At 33.9% G+C, this 19,299-nt stretch overlaps 1 protein-coding gene across 2 annotated transcripts; it reads left to right on the top strand.

Annotated features, from left to right (window-relative positions):
• The first annotated feature begins 1,037 nt into the window (after window positions 1-1,037).
• On the top strand, window positions 1,038-18,376 carry THO1 (nuclear matrix protein-like protein). Of its 2 annotated transcripts, none has more exons than XM_086237536.1 (22): window positions 1,038-1,262; window positions 1,682-1,797; window positions 1,892-1,975; window positions 2,400-2,474; window positions 3,868-3,961; window positions 5,007-5,152; window positions 5,284-5,355; window positions 6,667-6,739; window positions 6,828-6,893; window positions 7,019-7,065; window positions 8,807-8,878; window positions 9,039-9,164; window positions 9,269-9,334; window positions 9,496-9,537; window positions 10,295-10,411; window positions 10,490-10,572; window positions 12,170-12,236; window positions 13,058-13,129; window positions 13,272-13,322; window positions 14,772-14,831; window positions 14,928-15,074; window positions 17,830-18,376. In XM_086237536.1, the coding sequence occupies exons 2-22, from the start codon at window positions 1,795-1,797 to the stop codon at window positions 18,091-18,093; spliced, it is 1,827 nt and encodes a 608-aa protein (XP_086093662.1). In that variant the 5' UTR covers window positions 1,038-1,262; window positions 1,682-1,794; the 3' UTR covers window positions 18,094-18,376. The 2 variants fall into 2 exon arrangements, with proteins under 2 accessions (XP_086093662.1, XP_086093661.1); XM_086237535.1 differs by having other exon boundaries at window positions 1,045-1,262; window positions 7,001-7,065.
• The last annotated feature ends 923 nt before the right edge of the window (window positions 18,377-19,299 follow it).

Below are 19,299 nucleotides of genomic sequence, written 5' to 3'. Positions count from 1 at the left end.
GTGGCATTTAACTATCGTTTTTGATGAAATTCATAATGGATGTGCTATTTTGTAGTTTTGTATTAGTTAGTGAACCAATTTGAAATAATTTTTTGTTCATGGACCAATCTGAAATATCACTTATAGTTGGTGGGTACATTTTGTAATTGAGTTTATAATTTATATATGTTTGTATATGTTTATTATAGTTTATAGTAAAGTTTATAGGTTTATAGTATATGTTTATACAACAATGCTCTAAAACTAACTTGTTAGTAATTTAATACAAAACTAACTACCATGTTGGGCCCACTGCACAATGTAATTTCAAAATCCGAACCGTATATTTTTTAGGCCTTACTTCAAAGATCATTCCTGTAAAAAATCTTCAAAATCGGAAGTCATTTAGTCATTTGATTATAATAACAACTATTTCTATGCTTTTATCAAAAATACTGATCGTTTATTTATTTGATCTCAATTAGATTACTACATGATTTTCGATTTAGTTAATTTTTTGCAATGATGATCTTTGAAATATGGCCTAAATAATTGATGGTTCGGATTATGAGATTAGTGATGTGGTGGGCTCAAAAACATGGTTAGCTTCGTATTAACTTGCTAACTGGTTAGCTTTAGAGCACTCCTCTATGTTTATATATGTTTGTATATGTTTATAGTATAGTTTATACTTTATAGGATTAGTACGTAATTTATAGTTTGTATATACTATACTAGGGTGTATATATACTAAAACAATTATAGTTAAAAGATATATGGTTTAGGGTATAGAATATAATAGTATAAGTAGTTGGTATAAAATATACTACTATATGGTATATAAGTATATGCGATAAGATATAAGGTATATGGTATATCATTTAGGATATATCAATTATTATCTGATTTTCGAATAACCGAATCAATCGATATTCTCAATTAACCAAACCAGTCGGTTTTGGACTAGACTTGCTTTAGTTTTAGTTCTCAAATTGACCGTTTCAAAAATATTGATTTGGTTAAGGTTATTTTTTGTAGTTCGGTTTTTCCAACCATGCACACCCGTACCTAAAACACCCTATATTAAATTGGAACCATTAAGATTTGAAAGACAAGTTCCGAACTCCCAAGTAACTTTGATTTTGGCTACGAGGATTTGTTTTGAGAGCTAATCTGCAGGTTGGCTAAGCAACAGAGAAGAGACAAGAACCATTTCATTCCACGCCTAAACCTCCACCCCCGCCGGCGCCGCAACCTCCAGCCATCACGCCACTATTACGACGGTTTGTTTCTTCTTTCTATTTTCTCTTTTATTTTCCGTCGAGAATTTTGCATCTAAAATTCATTGAAGGGAACCTCTGAGAAACCGTTTGCCTCTCTTGGAAATTGAAGGGAGAGCCAAGTGTACCTAGAATCCATGGTTGATTTTAGCAGAATACAATTCCTTAAGTTTTATTTTAGTCTTTTATTTTCTTCTTTAAATCCTCCAACCTATGAAATTCTTTAATATCAGTAAAACTAATATTTCTTCTTTGAAACTTCCGTAATCTACTATGAAAATACTTTAGCATTAACTGGGTTTTGGTTTCTGAAACCAAATTAGTATTGCTTGGTTGACATTTCAAAATGGGTCAATTGCTTTTAAGTGAATAATTCCTTTTGTTATTAATGTCCGTTCAATATTGTTTTTTTTGTGCTGCAGAAAGTTTCTCAAATCATTTTAGTTGAGCTTTTGGGAAGGCTTTGTTTCTAGGAGTGGACAGACAGACATTTATTGTTGGCTTCAGTGTAGGCAGTCTGGTTGAGGTCCTCAACATGGTGAGCCTCATTGTCATCACAATTATTGTTGTTATTGTTATTGGGTCCTCTCAGTCAGATATGATTATGCTGCTCTTTGTGTTTTTATTCTCAGGAAGTGTTCAGGAGGGCCATACTGCAACCTGGCCCACCTGAAAGTTTTGCCCTGCAGACAGTTCAAGAAGTTATAAAACCTCAGGTAGCCACTATAGATCCCTCAGGTTCAGGATTAAGCTTACTTAACTTTATTATGTGGTACCAAAAAATAAAACTAAACGATGATAAGCTAAGTTTTCGTGTAAATTTTATGGCTTTACTTATTAAACACAAATATGATTTTAAGTGTCTTTCCTGTCTCCTACATTTGGATATGTATTTTGGTTACCTTTGTCTATAAGGCTCCAATCCGATTTTGTCCATTAGCCTTTCACTTGCTGCAATGGTTGATCCTTGGCGGGTGGGATTTATCATAGCATTACTTTCTTCCCATATATCTTGATTTTACATGATGACATGTATTATGACCGTGATACATATAAAGACGAGTCAAATATTTGAATCTTTCTCTTTTTGATGGAGTCATTTAGTCAATTCTAATGGGGCAATTGTTTTGTTCATGACAGAAACAGACAAAGTTAGTCCAAGATGAGAATCAATTGTTAGAAAATATCCTCCGGACATTGCTTCAGGAACTGGTGGTATGTTTTTCTTTCTGGTACTTGTTCAGAGAATATTTTGACTGTTTGATTGTATCGTGAAGTATACTGTATTTTTAAATTATTCTTATTGCATATGAAGGGAAGATTTTGTTACACCTTTTAAAAGGATCATGTTTCTTTTTACATTTTCATAGTAAAGACAGTGTATCATATTTGAGTTAAAATGGTGACTTTTATGTAGTGTGTTTTTCCAATAAAAAATTTTGTGTGTTTAAGTGTTTTATGTTTTGTCTTATTATTATTAATATAAGCCAGTGGTGATTTATCTTTCCAATCTTTACTTCCTCATGTCTATATTATTGGCTACCTCAGAATTATAATACAACAATATCTTCTGTAGCTTCTTCATGATATTTTTGCTTTTATTTGTTGTGAATAATAGATCGGTGAAGAAAACCAATCAATACATTTTCTATCAAAATCTTGGGTTTCAAGTGCATGCATGAACTGATTCTTCCAATTTGCTTCATACTTCATGATTTAAATGGTCACCATCCTGAATCCTCATATGGGTCTCCTCTCATTTCCATATCTGAAGAGTTTGCACAACCTGCAGAAATCTTCAATAATATGCCTCATCTCTGTTTGCTGTCCTTAATTTCCTATACACCTCTACCTCTTTCAATACCAAACATGGCTCTAATATCACTTTGATGCATTAGAGAAGATATTCAACCAAGAGTAGCAGATTACAGTAAAAGACAGTGAAATAATTAAATTTAATATGCTAATCTAGGTTCAAGAGTCAATATGACTTTCATTCATTAGATGGAAAAATTTGTTTACATTTAAAGGGCCTTTTATAATTTATACTAAGTTTCTAGCAAGCCTACTATCTCTTTCCTTTACTTACATTTTTATTAAATCTTGCCATCCAAGTTCATTATAAGGTCACATGTTGATCACATGGCTTTTGTGATGACTTGTAATTAGCTATTTGTTAGAGTAATAACATACATATGACAGCAAAATACACATGAGAAAAATCTGAAGGCTAGAATTCTAATAACTCACTAATCCAAGAGTACTTGTGGGCACTTGGGTTTAAAAACTTTCCTAGATGCCCTGCATCACATGCATATGATTTGAATTTGAAAATCAAAAGTCACATTAATAATGACAGGGATATTTCAACTTGGCTTTGTAAGTGGAGCATTTTGCAATTTGAAGTTGGATGTGGCAAGTTTACTTTTGTTTTAACCCAGAAAACAAATGAATAAATGAAAACTAACATAAATACTTAATTTCCCCATTAGCTTCAATATTTTACATTTTAGATATCAACACACAGCAGTTCATCTCTAATGTGTTTCTTTTTCTTTGAAATTTTATGTTTAGTAGCTTGATATTTGCATTGCATATATTTTTACAGGCTTCTTCAGTACAGTCTGGCGTGCAGATAATGCAGTATGGTCAATCAATTGATGATGGAGAAACTACCCGGGGACATATTCCACGTCTCCTTGGTCTGTACATGTCCTTGTTCAGAATCTTTTGTCAAGCTCTTAGTTGTGTATTGAATGCTCCTGACTTCCTTTTTCCATGAAACATATCTTCTTTTCTTACCTTTTTTTATTTTTTATTTTCTGTAATCTTCAGTACCTTTCTGCAAGAATTAATGTTCTTACACTTAAGGAGATAAGGAAGATATTGTGTAGCTTTTGAAACAGTAATATAAAGAATTTCCTAGGGTGGTGTGTTGGAGGTGCAGTATGAATTAATTTGGCGGGCTTCTTGTGGCATACTTGCATAGATCCTAAAAATCTCTTATGATAAATTTGTATTTGTGCTTTTACTGTTTGGGTTTTGTCTTTTGACATTTAGATCATGCCTTTCTCGGCCTTTTGGCTGAGTGTTTTGACATTTAGATCGCACCTAACATATTCATGAGAAAATTCAGTGACTTTTGATTTTCAATTGTAGAACTGTATATCCTGTAATATAGAACAGCAAGCGTAGATCAGCTCTTTGGGTTACAAAAGCCATTCAATAGCTAAATGTTTGTCAAATTTACAGTTTAAAGGGTAGAAGGGGCATTATTATTATTTTAATAATTATTTATTTATTTATTTTGGTGAATGGGTAGAAGGGGTATTATTAGAGGTATGGTTTAGGGATTTATTTTTTGTGGGAAAGGTTTGAGTTGGGGGCTGTTCTGGGGCTTTGAACAGGCGTATGACATTCAAAGAAAAAATAAATGGCTAGTTTGATGTATCTTGGTGGTACTTAATGGTAGGTTGAATTGGGGTTCTCAATAGCAGGAACTCAGGGGTTTCATGAGTCCCAGACATGTTTTGATTGCGGCTGGGTATGAGTGAAATATGCAGAAGATTCATAGGGATAACGAAGAAAATTAATGAGTCTTGTAGCCTCCATATTATCACACTCTCTCTCTCTCCATCTCTCTCTCTCTCTCTCTCTCTCTCTCTCTCTCTCTATCTATCTATATATATATAAATATGTACATATATATATCTGTAACAGTTCTTTTTATTTTTTTTATTTTACCAGACATTGTGTTGTATCTTTGTGAGAAAGAGCACGTTGAAGGCGGCATGATATTTCAGTTGTTGGAAGACTTAACAGAAATGTCTACTATGAGAAACTGCAAAGATGTTTTTGGTTATATAGAGAGTAAACAAGATATATTAGGAAAGGTTTGTCTTTTGATCGTCATAAGGTTTCTTTTTCCTTCTTTCAATTCTTTTACTTCCTATCTCTTTTCATTCTTGTTTTTGTTTTTGTTTTTGTTTTTGTTTTTTTAATTATATGGATTCACAACATGCAGCAAGAGCTTTTTGCTCGAGGAAAACTTGTGATGTTGAGAACATGCAACCAACTTCTACGTCGTCTATCAAAGGTGGTGTCATTACTCATACTAGTCATTATCGGTTTCAAAATCCATTATTTTTTCTTAATTTTCCCTACATTGTGATTTTTAATTTTTGTCTTACAAATACTAGAAATTGTACATGTATGCCATTTACGAAGTCACATTTAAAGCTGATTTAATTATGTTTATAAAATTCTTAATTAACTGGTGCTCTGTTTAATCTGTGATGTATTCAAAACTTTGTGACGGTAGGTGCATATTGTGCATAATTTGAGGATAATGCATTCTGTTACAATGTTTTAGAAAGAAGGTTCTTTCATCCTATCGTATTTCTCACATTGCTGCAGAATGTAAAGTTGGCATTGATTTAATATTCAAACCTTATTAAATTTATTAGTTGCCTTCAATATTCTTGTTGCTATGCTCTATCTTCCAGATTTCAATTTTCTGTTCATAAATCGAAATTACCACTGTTGGAATTTACTGTATGTGGCATACTGCTGATTGAAGAGGGGAAATTTGCCTTCATTAAAACCCCAATTAAATAGATTAAAGGGTTTGATAAATGCAAAAGGTATTTGTTCACAAAAAAATCTTTAAAATTTAGTGAGGGAACTCTTTCGAAAAACACCAAAAGGGGCAGCATAACTGGCATACACAAGTAGTGCAAACAAACATATATTTTAAATTTTTGTTTCAATCTGGTTTGATTGATCATGATCTATGAATGGTGTAATAGAAATTGGTTGGTTAGAGATAAATTTCTATTTTGAAAACCTATGGCTAAAGCTACAAGTGTATCAACATTGAAGTAGTTTTGGTTCAATGATAATAAGTGTCCATGGTAGTAACAAAAGGGAAGGAAGATAGTGTTAATCATATTTTTGGTATTGTCCTCCCATAATGCAAATATGAGTTAGGCTGTTCAATTTTTTGGAGTAGTGTGGGTTTGTCCTCAGAAGACTACTTCTTGCTGGTAGAAAATTACTTGGGCATTGTACCAAAAAAAGATAAAGAAAATTACTTGGGTATTGGACCAATAAAAAGGTGATTATGCTCTGCTGGTGTGCGGTATTGGCTTCTTTGTGGATTTTTGGTTGGAAATATAAACTTTGCTGGTGTGCGGTAATTGAAAAATATGGTGTTAACTCATGCTGATACCTTTCTTTCTTTTGAATTATGAAACAATAATATTTATTTAAAAATAAGGGCTTTAACTATACATCTGATAGTTCAGTATTTGACAAAACTGTAACCATATTGATAATTAATTTTAATTTGCAAAAATTATTGTGATAAATTTTTTTTTGTGCTGATATCTTGGAACTTGACTTATAGGCAAATGATGTGGTCTTTTGTGGACGAATTCTAATGTTTCTGGCACACTTTTTTCCGTTATCTGAGCGCTCAGGTACTTGTTTGTCGTCAACCCTGGACTTTACGTGTACTTATTTGCTTTTGTTTGGTATTCAAGTTGCTCTTCTGGTTGATGCTTGCAGCTGTGAATATCAAAGGAGTTTTTAACACATCAAACGAAACAAAATATGAGAAAGATCCCCCTGATGGTACATCCTTTCTGAACAGTTGCATGATATCTTAACTTTGATGTCGTTATATATATCTAGTTTGTTCAACTTTGCTTGTGACTATAGGTCTCTTAAGAATATTTTAGTCTGTTTACAATTTTCAGAAATTTCCATCGATTTCAACTTCTACAAGACCTTCTGGAGTTTACAGGTAAATTATGTCACTTCACAGCATGATTTAATGACAAAGAAAATTTAGAAAATTAAATAATTTCTACTTTTCTTCAACCATTTTCTTGTCATTCTGTTCAAAAAGCAAATTTTTAAATATAAATTTTGAAATAGTAGTAGAGCTACTCATTCATGATAGTAAGATAAGAACTTGTTCAAAACATCCTTTTTACCAGTGTTAAAGTGTTTACTGTCACATTGAAATTTCATTCTACCATTTGCGTTCTCAAACCCACCAACACCAATAAGGGGATAGAAGATATACCCTTCCACCCTATCGTTGACATCTCAATAATTATAGATGTTGGTAATCTTGGGTACTGTTTGAAATCTGAGGCAAAAAGCTTCATTTTCCAATACTCCTAAAAAAGGCCCACTGAAATTTTGGTATCGACCAAAATTTCTGGAAATTTTGTAGTTAGAAATGCAGTAACAGCAAGGCTGATGATAATGGTAGCTGAGACAAGAAGTCTGCTGATGATGATGAAGAGTGGGTAGCAACCACATTGAAACAAGCTCTACCTTTGTTTTGATATGCTAGAGTAAGATACATTATGCTTCTCTTTGTGATGCGATCTTGTGTGAGAAGTGCAAAAGAGAGTGAATGAAGTGGCGAGATAGCAAGAGCAGATAACCTTGTAAACAAGGAGTATCCCCTCTCTTGTTGCTCTATAGGACTTGGTTATATTAAATGTAAATAAAACATCAGAAATGTGGTTGTGAATTTTGTGGTTGCTAATTGAATCATCTGTATTTGTTAATTAGGATGAGCATATCTTTTATTTTGGCACTGCCCAATTACTAACAGTACCGTTGTTATTACTAACAGTGGTGTTAGTTAAGTGGGGAAAGAAATATTGTCAATGACTCTTTCAATTGCCACTGTCGTTGCCCTTCTCATGGCAATGTAAATAACTTTACTGTAAATGTTTTTATTTGGTTTAGCATTCAAGAAACTGTAAATTGGGACTTTAGACCACCATTTATGCCAGTCAAACAATGGGTTTTCTTTTTTCGCTAATAAAATCAGATAATAAGAAGAGATATGTGTTACAAATGCTGGATGTGCTTTGTTGATCTTTCCAGAAACGCCTTATTATTCTTTCATTAATAGTATTGACTTCTAGTCTACTGCAAAAGTTATACAATGAAGGATGTGCTTTGTTAATTGTAAAAAATGGGTTTATTGTAGGGAGAGAGAGAGAGAGTTAAGGTGGTGACATTTTTATATTGATTGGTTTCAAGGTCATATGTCCAGTGGCACACATTATTGTTGATATACTATTTTATGAAGTTTACATGTTTAATTGATGCATTATTTATTGTTTTAGCATTTCCTATTCATTCAAACTTTTCTTGTTTTAAGAAAATTTCTGTCATTTTTGTTGTTTTTTACCGATATTTTTACCATTAACATTCCGTAATTCTAGACTACCAATTTTCCACCGACACCATCATTTTCATCTTTGGTTGTCAGCAGGTGGGCTAATCTTTCAAATAGTTTAAGCTTCAAATTTTATCAAATATCTGTCAGCTGCAGTTATCACTCATTATGTCAGAGATCTCAAATATGCTATAATGTTAATTGCTCTTTGGAATGCTTGTAAAGCAGAACTTTAAAGCCTCAGTCTGGAGTTGTTTCAGTTAACTTGGATAGATGGCATCTTTGAAGAGGTTCTCAAATAAAATTTGCTGAGAAACTTGTGTGGTTGGATTTTCAGGAAAATTTTTGTAACCCTGCTTCCTTAACTCTTGCTCCAACCAAGTGGCAGAAATTTACGTCCAGTCTAATGGTATTACAGTTGTCTCCTGATAAGTTTTCTTTGTGTTTATCTTGATGGTATGACAGTTTCTCTTTCTTCTTTTAAAACAGAAAAAAAGAAAAAAAAGCAGTTTCTCTTTCTCTTTTTCATTATTCATATAAAATATGCTTTTCTTGAATTTCTTGTTTAGGTTGTCCTGAATACCTTTGAAGCTCAACCATTAAGTGATGAAGAGGGAGATGCCAACAATTTGCAGGAGGAATCGACAACTTTCAGCATAAAGTATCTTACAAGCAGTAAACTGATGGGTTTGGAGGTTAGAAATGCTGGAAAGGGTTGTACCTATATTTTTCTTTTTGGTAGACCATTATTATGATTTCAAAAGTTTTTATTTGTTTCTTTCTTTCCTGGTGGGTTCAGTTGAAGGATCCGAGTTTCCGACGCCACATTCTTATGCAGTGCCTCATATTGTTCGATTATCTGAAGGTAGCAATTTAGAAGGTCTTAATTGTAATTATCATACCTCCCTTAACTTTGGGGCCAGTTTTAATGTCCTTCCTCGACCTCCAATTTGATCAATGTTTTCTCTAAATCTTGATAGTACTATAAAGTGGTAAATGTTCTGACCGACTCTTATTTGCTTGCAGGCCCCAGGAAAAAGTGAAAAAGATTTGCCTTCTGAAAGCATGGTTAGTGCTGTAATGATGTCTTTTTAAGTTTGATAAACTTTTTTTTTCTTTCCCTTTTTTAACTTAAATATGAAAAAAAAGAAGAAGATAACTTTCCATATCTGGTGCTATGTTCAGAAAGAAAATTTAGGTGGATGGATTTGTTTGTAGTACAAAACATCAGCATAAAATTGGGAAATTGAATGTTAAAACCACATATATGTTTGAAAGTGTGTGTATGAAATTTGGGAAGATTGAGACTCCTTACATGTGTTATGTATTTTTTTTTTTTTAATCTCCAAATCTTACAAGGATGGGTTAAAGTAGTGCAAATTTTTCTGAGCACTTTCTATAACTTTGTATCAGTGTGCTGTACTTGTTGAATTATGAATGTAATTATGAATGTACTCCAAATCCAGGCATCTGCATCAGTTTTGTGTGGAGTTGAGTGATTTCTCTAATTTCCCTCATGAAATTTGATGAGTTCATTGTATTCTTTTGATATCAAAAGCATATGATAGTCACTGGGAAAGTAAATTGGTACTCTTTGCTGCTATGCACAAAAGTTGATTGCTTACCGAATGAGTGAACATCGCCTGGGTTTTGGTTAAGCAAGAAAGTTGAATGAGTTAGTTTAGCATGCCTTTTGCTCTTATATTCATTTGGACATTGTTAGATGCATACAGTTGTTTATGAGTATTGATATTATAAAGTTGGCTTTAATATATATGCACTGTATTATAAAGTTTGCTAAACAACATTTCCTTGAAAATTTCAGAAAGAAGAAATAAAATCTTGCGAGGAGCGTGTGAAAAAGCTGCTTGAAATGACCCCACCCAAGGGGGAAGATTTTCTTCATAAAATTGAGCATATATTAGAGCGTGAAAAGAATTGGGTGAGAGTGTTTTCTCTCTTCCCCTCTGCAATTGGGTGTGATTGTTGTCGAGCCTAATCTGGGTTTAATTGTGCTTAGGTATGGTGGAAACGTGATGGTTGTCCACCATTTGAGAAGCAGCCAATAGAGAAGAAAGTGGTCCAAGATGGCGCCAAAAAGCGGTATGTAAAATTTTACTTTTCTGTAAGGTCCTAAAATGAATATGGGAAGAGGATAGAAAGGAAATTCATCCTTTCTTTTCTTGCCTGTTACACGATTCTGCTTTAGTTATTTCATGTGGCCATAGTACTTCTGTTTGTGGGTAGTAGGATTTGCCTCCTATGTATGCTTTCGACAACTAGACTCTAAAAGACCATCAATGTTGAAAGGCGTTTATTTTCTTTTACAAAATTTTAGGGCAAAATGAAGTTCATACATGTTGAAAGTTCCACCTAAATCAGGCAAATGCCTTTTGCATTTTGTTCTTCTTTTAGTATTTTTTTCGTATAAAAGATATCTTGGCACAATAATTTGTGGTTGGTATTTCCATGTGGCAGTGACAGTGAGAGGATATTTATGTCAGTACCTGTAGAAAATAGAAATATCGATATGGATGGATATATCAACAAAATTTGCAGAAACAACTGAATTAATTGGAAACATAGAAATTTGCATGAAACTTCAGGAAATACTAAATCAATTAATAATTAATCAATTTTAACATGTAAATTTCATAAAGTAGCATTCATGATAAATATATGACACGGATAATGAATACAGTGCATGCCACTACCACTGGCACATGTATGTTCTTGAAATTTATATTTTGGTGCGTGAAAACTTATTAATTCCATTGAGATTCTAAGAATGATTGAGTATAAGCATCCTTATGGGCGAATTAATATTTTTCTTATTTTTTTACACAGCAGACATGACAATTTATTTTTAAATTACCTATGTGTCCATACCTAGTATATTTACTACAAAATGGTTTATTAGGATATGTCTTTTCTGAAACCTTTTCAAAATTTCAAACTAACTTGGAGTAATGTCCACCACAAAAAGCTTTTCAAAATATCTTGGCAACTCACAGTAATGCTAAAATATTGGTATTAGGCGGATATTTTCATCCTTTGAACTAGATATAGGAGGCTTTTGAGAGTCTTTCTGTGCTTCCAGATTCAGTTCTTTGTAACCAATTTAAAGACCCAAGTAAGGTTATTATCTTTTATTATATGATGAATACCCCCTCATTATTTTGCTCTGTCAATATGCTGAAGGGTCCAGTTATATATAATGGTAGGTTACAGTGTTGTAAACTCCTTTTATACTGGTGTGGTATCAATGAAAAATCTTCTTGGAAGAGAACAAATACAGAACCGATGAAGCAACCCTTGTTTTGCTTTTTTTTTTTTTTTTTTTTCCTATTTTCTTTTCCTAATTAATGTATCTCTCCCATTAAGATTAAGCCATAAATGCCATTATTGTTTTGAAATGCTTGGATGAGGTTTAGAATTAGTGGAAAATGCATTGACTATAAAACCGTTTATAGAAAGTCAGAAACCACTAAAACAAAGTTATAATCTGCATGTAGCGGAAAATTCAATTCAATTGGGACTTTTCATATTGTCCTGATTCAGTAATATGTATGCAATTAATTTTTGCTCCATAGTGTCATGCTCACATACCCATGCTTACAAATTAAAATTTGGGAATGTCCATCTTGTTTTGTTTGACAATTGACACATATTGAATTTTTTATTTTTCTAAATTCACCAGTAGGCCGAGGTGGAGACTGGGAAATAAAGAACTCTCTCAGTTGTGGAAGTGGGCAGATCAGAATCCGGTATGCATGATTTCAGTTAATCTGTATTGCAAGCTTATTGATTATGATATGATTACTGTATAAGTTCTAGCTTCAACATGAAAACCGTTCTCAACTTAAGTGTTTTGAATTATTTATTAGTTTTGGAAACCTAAAATATTTCACAAGCCTTCAAAACAAGCTGATTCTATATGGTTAAATATTCAAGACATGAGATTTGATATATTTTCATAAGTAGAATGGAAGGTGTTCTGTCACCAAAATTTATTATTCTTTTGTTACTTAAAAAAAAAAAAAATTAAGAGCAGTTTGCTGATTCTTCAAACCAAATTTTTAATCTGAATTAGTACAGTTACTCTTATAGGAGAACGGAGAACTGTTGTGTTAATATATGACAGTTTTATTAGGGAACTCTGCACATTTGGAGATATGGAACACCATAGATGCAGAAAGTTAGTGCTACAAGACATATCTTGTTGATTGCAACTAAGCAAATGAAGTTTAGATTCATTCTAGAAATAAAATTGAAAGAACTCAACAAGGGACCAAATATGTGTTTTTAAATATGGTTTATGTCTCTGTACTTCCTTTCTTTGGCTCTCTTAGCTACAAAATGGACAGACATGCATGACCTGCAGAGGAAAACCATATTGAATTTGGAAAGCATAGTAGAGATTAATTTTTGCCATCATCAGTTCAACTCTTATTATAAAGATGAAAAATGATTTAGAGTTCAAGTCAGTGGGGAAGAAACATATTTGCTTTCAGTAATGTCAACCATAACACTAATTTATATATTTATGCTATTATTTTTCGCTCAAGAGTTTTGTTGACATGTCCAGAATGCTTTGACTGATCCTCAACGTGTGCGAACACCTGCCATCACTGAGTACTGGAAACCCTTGGCTGAAGATGTAAGCATCCTGATTTGCTTTTCAATGTCCAACTAAATCTTTTCTTTTTCTTTTTTTGTCTTTTTTATCCCTTCTGATGTTATGAGATTTTCTTTCTCCATACCTGTATATTAAACATAAAGTTCATTTCTTGGAATGACAGATGGATCCAACAGCTGGAATAGAACCTGATTATCACCACAAAAATAACAGAGTGAGTTTTGCTTCATAGAACTTCATATTCAATTTTGGGAGTATTGCTACTAAGAGGGACCTAGACTGATTCAATGAACTTTCTAACAATGACTCACCCAGTATTTCTCATGACATGCTTTGGCAAGATAAATTTTTTGAATCGTTGGGGTATAGTGTCCATGGTGGGAATCTCTGCAACCACTTCTCTAAGAAAGCTAGATTCCTTTTGCCCAAGTTTTTAACCCACCTAACAACCGAGGATGAGATACTCAATTAACTAGGTGATCCTGCTCTCCTTTGCCTGCTGAGCTACTCCCTCCCACAAAAAATAAATAAAATAAAAAATCCCTCGTAAGCTTCTTAATCTTATTTGCTGCCTTGATAGGCATTCGAACTACCATTAAAATAAATGATCATGTTTGTCCTACAACCCTACCTATCAATAAAAGAAACGTTCATCTCTTCATAGCTTTCTGGAAAAATTACTAAATATAAAACGTTTGGGTCTTTCTTGAATGGGGCATCTGTTTGTTTCGGTAGTGACATGAGACTCAATTTTGCTATTGTCTTTTAAATTAGTGCATTGAATATCAAAATTTTGTCATAAAAAATTTGTTGGATTATGTGTCATCTGAGTTTATATATGAACTCTAACTAATTGTGAGCTTCTGATATTTATCAAAAAAGAAATAAAAATAGCATTTTTAAACCTTATTAATAAATTTGAGTATTTTTAAACATTATATTTCATAACTGTAGTTTGCAAGTCTTAAAAACAAAAGGGTGTATAGAAGTGCTAACTGGGCACCTAAACTAGAAGACAAAGATGTAGTCCATTGAAACAAATTAAATAAAGGTTATGTGGAATATTAACTAAAACCTACTTTCGATGCAATTATTAGTTTATTGGCAGTTAAATGGAATTCCATGGAGGGCTACCTTTCTAAGTAGGCCACTACTATCTCGCCTAGTATATTTACTAAAATGTTTTCTTTCCTAGTATTGAAGGCGAGATATATAGACTACTATTGCACCAAAACTGGAAAGTATATGGTTTTTCCTGGTCCAATAAACAAACAAAGAAAAAGGAAAAGAAAACTCCTTGCGATATTTCTGCATAGTAAGTGAACAAAATAGCATAATTGCACCACTGATATTGAAATAGGCAATTTCACCACAGATATTGAATTAGGCAATTTGGCTTGTTAGTCAAGTCAAAGTGTCATGATCTAGATGATACACCAAGCTGTCAGCTAGTTGCTAATTTGTACATTTGAGTGGCACTTTTTCATTGCTAACATATAAGGGTTATTTATTGACTAGTTTGCACTGTTCAAATGTTCCACCATGTGTTTGGATGTGTATTACTCATGCTTATTAATATTTTGAAGTCATTGGAATTGTCGAGACTAGCCTTCCGCTTAAAAGTTGATTTTATTCTATCCAAAAGTAAATTTTAATTATGCAGGTTTATTGCTGGAAAGGTCTTCGATTTTCAGCTAGACAAGACTTGGAAGGATTTTCTAGAGTATGATTAATATTAAAACTTACTGTGGTGATATTTATAATGTATCATTAATTTTATTCACGGAGTTTCACACCATTCATGTGGATTTAATTTCAGTTTACTGACCATGGTATTGAAGGAGTAGTGCCTATGGAACTTTTGCCACCTGATGGGCGGTCTAAATACCAAACTAAACCAAATGACAGGTCTAAGCGTGCTAAAAAGGAAGATACAAAGGGTGCTCATCAAGTTGAAGAAAATCAGGTATAATTGACTGTGTTGGATTTCCAGTATTTGATTCCCGTAGAAGGTTGAACATGTAAGTGACAATTTAAAAGAAACAAAAATAATTTCCGATGAGATTTTGAAAGAAACTTCCTTTGTTGCCTTCACATAACCCCCAATAGCATCCAGGTGCTTGGCACTCAACTTAGTCAAAGTCAAGTATTGTGTCAAAGTGATTGTTTCTGATTTTTTTTTTTTTTTTTTTTTAAGTGAAGAAAAGGTTATTTGAATATCAACTTTTCTTTCCTTTGTGTGTGATTAGGATTTGGGGGCAGGAAAGGCTGTCATTTGTTCTACCTTCTCAGCTATAACACTATTCTTGTGTTAATTGGATTAAGGAAGAATAAAATCTTACATTAGATGTGACTTTTGTTTTGACAGATAATACGGGATACTTTAGCATATCTTTTGTATACTTTGTTGTTATTGTCATACTGTCTACCTTTTGTCTAGGAGTCTGGATCTCTGCTTATTTATTTATTTTTTTGGCATTGATCTTGTGTTTATGTCTAAAACTACACTATATTAGACTTCCATTTAATTATGAGAAATTTGCACATTTACCACTATAGGGGGTGTGTGCAATTACAACCCAAACAAATTTTTTTTACTAATTGCCGTCTAGACTTTGCGTCGTGTAGCAATGTGCCACCTCCGTCACATTCCGTCAATTCTTCTTTAGTAATATCATATACAAGAATTTTTTTAAAAAAATCTCATATATTTATTTACAACTACTAATTTTAAAAATTTAATATAAAAATTAAAACCAAACCTTCACCTTCCACACCTAGCCCATCCCCTCTCTCCAACACAGATGTTCCCTCCCCAACACCGGCGAATCTGCACTGTACCCCTCCCCTCCCCTCTTGATCCTCTCTTTTTCTCTTTCCCCTCTCTTCTTTCTTCCTCTCTCCGTTTTTGGTTTGTGGATTTATGTTTTTGGAGGGGTTTTTGAGGCTGGGTTGTTGAATGTGGTGGTGGGGTGTGAAGAAGCCTGCAAGTGCGTGATCCCACTTGCCGCTGCATTGCCCCAATCCGGGCCCACCCCAACATCCCCACGCTTCCCTACGCGCCTCTCCACTGCAAGACTTGCTCCACCATCTTCAATGTGCTGAGGTAAACAACCTTGGTCTTTGTGGGTTACCTTTGAAAAGTTGCAGTAGCAGCTTTGGAGGTGGCTGTGGTGGAGATGGTGAGGGAGAGAGACAGAGGGAAGGAGGGAGGAAGAGGGAAAGAAAGAGTGGTGGGAGGCTTGGTTTGGTTTATGATTTAGATCTGCATTGAGAGAGAGAAAGAGAGAGGAAGAGGGAAAGAAAGATTGAAAGAGAGAGAATGAGATAGAAGAAAAAAGAGAAGGAAGGTGACAGTGGTGATCGGAGGGGAGGGCTAGGTGGTGGTGAGGTGCAATCGGGTGGGGGGTTGGGGTTACTGGCTGGGTTGTTTCTTCATTCTTAATTTTTTATTTGGTTAAGCAATAAAATAATATTTTTATTAAAGAAAAATTAGTGGGGAAAAAATTAAAGGTTTTTAATTTCATATAAGGGCAAAATAGGGAGTTTGAAGAAAAAATTGTCTAATTTAACAGAAAATGTGACAGGTGCACATTGCTACACGATGTAAAGTCTAGATGGCAATTACTAAATTTCTTTTGTTTGGGCGGTAATTGCACACACCTCCTATAGTATGGGTGGTAAATGTGCAAATTTCTCTTTAATTATCTCTATAATCTAAATCCTAAATATCAAACCCTAAAACCCCAAAACGCTTAAACCTTAAACCCCAAAATGATGTAGTCTTATACTGAAGCACAAAATCAACTCCAAAAGGATCCTAATTCTTTGTGTAGCCTTTATTGCCATTTGTTTTAGATTCCTAGGCTAGCCTATCCACCTTGAATTTTTTATTCTGAATGCTTTGACTATTTTCCATCAGTATGACCTGCAATGGGAATTTGTGCCCTAGATATTAACCTCTTGTGTACATTGCATTAGATTTTATTGTAATTGTCATAGTGCCCTTAAATATTTTTCCTCCTTTAATTTTCTCCCAACCAAGCCTCAATTCTTGGTATTTTTAGTTTTTTTAGCATGTGCAGAAGTTTAGAAAACGAAAAAAAAAAAAAAGACATAAAAAGAAGTGGTGAGGTTAATGGAGGCACGTTCGCCAGCTTAACATCCTGTGAAATGACATGTAATTGCTAAATGATAATGATCAGCATTCGGCACAATACCATACAACAAGCTTTGGGAAAAATTATGGCAATTTTCAGTCTTTTCTTTCTTTCGTTCTTTTACAAGGCAGGCTACAGAAACCCACTAAGGAGGCCATGAAACATGGCATTCACAAATATTTAATTGGTGAAAAATTAAGTCTTTTAGTAATAAGGTTAGGAACTTCGGAAGAGTGAAGATGATAGGCTCACTCAGCAATTTATACTTGTCATGTTTGTATTTAAAAGAGCATAACTCTTAGGGATGCATCATAGAAGATTAACACCAAATCGTAGTACATTTTCAATCTGAGAATTAAAAAATTTCACTGATGAAAAATTGTTTTTATTTTTTCCCCTCTATTGTTGTTTATTTGTTTTATGTTTTTGTTTGCCTTGTGGAGGTGTTTTCAATTCTTAAGGATTCAATAAATGCATGCGTACATACATAAAAAGCATTCCACATTTTTCTTCTCCAAGAATTTTCACAATAATATTTTGTTTCGTTTTGTCTTGCTGAAGGTTGCAACACCTGCAAGTGAGATCGATGGTGAAGGAATCAGAGCTGACCTTGAGGCCTCTGGGGCACCGATGGACATGGATGCCACTGTTGTAAGTGGCAATACGTCCCAAGGTGGCAGTCCAATGCCAGATGAACATCAGAAGCAAAGCCCTGATACAGATGTTGGTCAAGAGGCACGCCAGTTGGAAGCAGATGCCGAGGTCGAGGCAGGGATGATTGACGGTGAGACAGATGCAGAGGTTGATTTAGATCCTGTTGTGTGAGGGATGCAATGGATGTTATTTGTTCTTGCAGTCCGTTCAAAAGGTTGTTTGCATATCTAAGAACGAGTATTTGGTTGAAAAGAGATGGCATGTCTGATAACCCCAGAATAGCAACAAAATTTGACAAATTTTTGTAGTTAGGATATATGTACCTTATCCAATAGTATCGTGGCATGTATTTCATGTTCTGCCAAAGTGTGAGGCTAACTATTAATGCATTCAGAAATCTATAACGTAAATTATTTCAAGAATGAGTGGTGCGAAGATCTCCAACTTTTGTTCACATATGATTTGGTAGTGTATTGTTTATTCAAATTTGAGTTCACTCTGAATTTTATTTACTTTTAACAAGTAGCTGAAATGTACTCATACACATCATTTGGTGAACAAAGTTGATAACTCTAGCATTATTGTTTCATAAATATTGTGGGTGTTCATTATCCAGTCTTAGTTCACCCTTCAACCTGCACTTGATACTCCAAAACAGAGAATGCCTCAGGATAGTGTCTGAACACATTTTTTATTAGGCAAGTTTCAATGTTGTTCTTATGTTTTATGCAAATTTAAATATAGGTATAAATTTAATTTAGACACATAATTATATATGTTATTTCAAGGAGGTCCATGAATTTTAAAATATTTCAAATATACACTCGATCTACTATCTAAATTGAAAAATGGATTTTCGTCTATTGATTCGTTGAGAGATCAGTTAAATGCCAACTTGGCTTTTGCTGACCGGGATTATTTGGTGACATGTCGCCATCTCAGCAAACCTTTCTCGCCAAATGAGCGACACGGTGACACCTGTCCACCTAACCTCTGACACGGGCCCACAAACTCATCATTTTTTTCTCGCTCGTCGAATACAAGTGAGATTTATATTCGAATTTGGGGGAAAACGTGATGTTTTTGGGAGACTAAATGGTCAGGAGAGCGTTCGACAAGCGGGAAAGAAGTAATAGGTGTGTGGGCCCGTGTCAGGTGGACATGTGTCGCTCATTTGGCGAGAAAGGTATGCTAAGTTGGCGTCACGTCGTCAATTAATCCCCGTCAGCAAAAGCCAAGTTGGCTAATTGATCTCTCAACAAATCGATAGACGAAAGTCCATTTTCCAATTTAGATAATAAATCGGGTGTATATTTGAAATATTTTAAAGTTCGTAAATCCTGTTGAAATAACATATATAATTATGTGTCTAAATTA

The sequence above is a fragment of the Dryas octopetala genome, chromosome 3 (genome assembly GCF_963921425.1).
Source record: "Dryas octopetala chromosome 3, drDryOcto1.1, whole genome shotgun sequence".
In the NCBI taxonomy this organism is placed as follows: domain Eukaryota; kingdom Viridiplantae; phylum Streptophyta; class Magnoliopsida; order Rosales; family Rosaceae; genus Dryas; species Dryas octopetala.
The sequence above is the reverse complement of the archived record's forward strand: the minus strand, read 5'-3'. Positions and strand labels throughout refer to the sequence as shown.

Excerpts from the sequence above, each read along its gene's own strand:
- THO1 (XM_086237535.1), top strand. Across the intron at positions 3,962-5,006 it reads ACATATTCCACGTCTCCTTG|ACATTGTGTTGTATCTTTGT; the intron begins GTCTGTACATGT and ends TTATTTTACCAG. Across the intron at positions 6,894-7,000 it reads TGAGAAAGATCCCCCTGATG|TCTGTTTACAATTTTCAGAA; the intron begins GTACATCCTTTC and ends AGAATATTTTAG.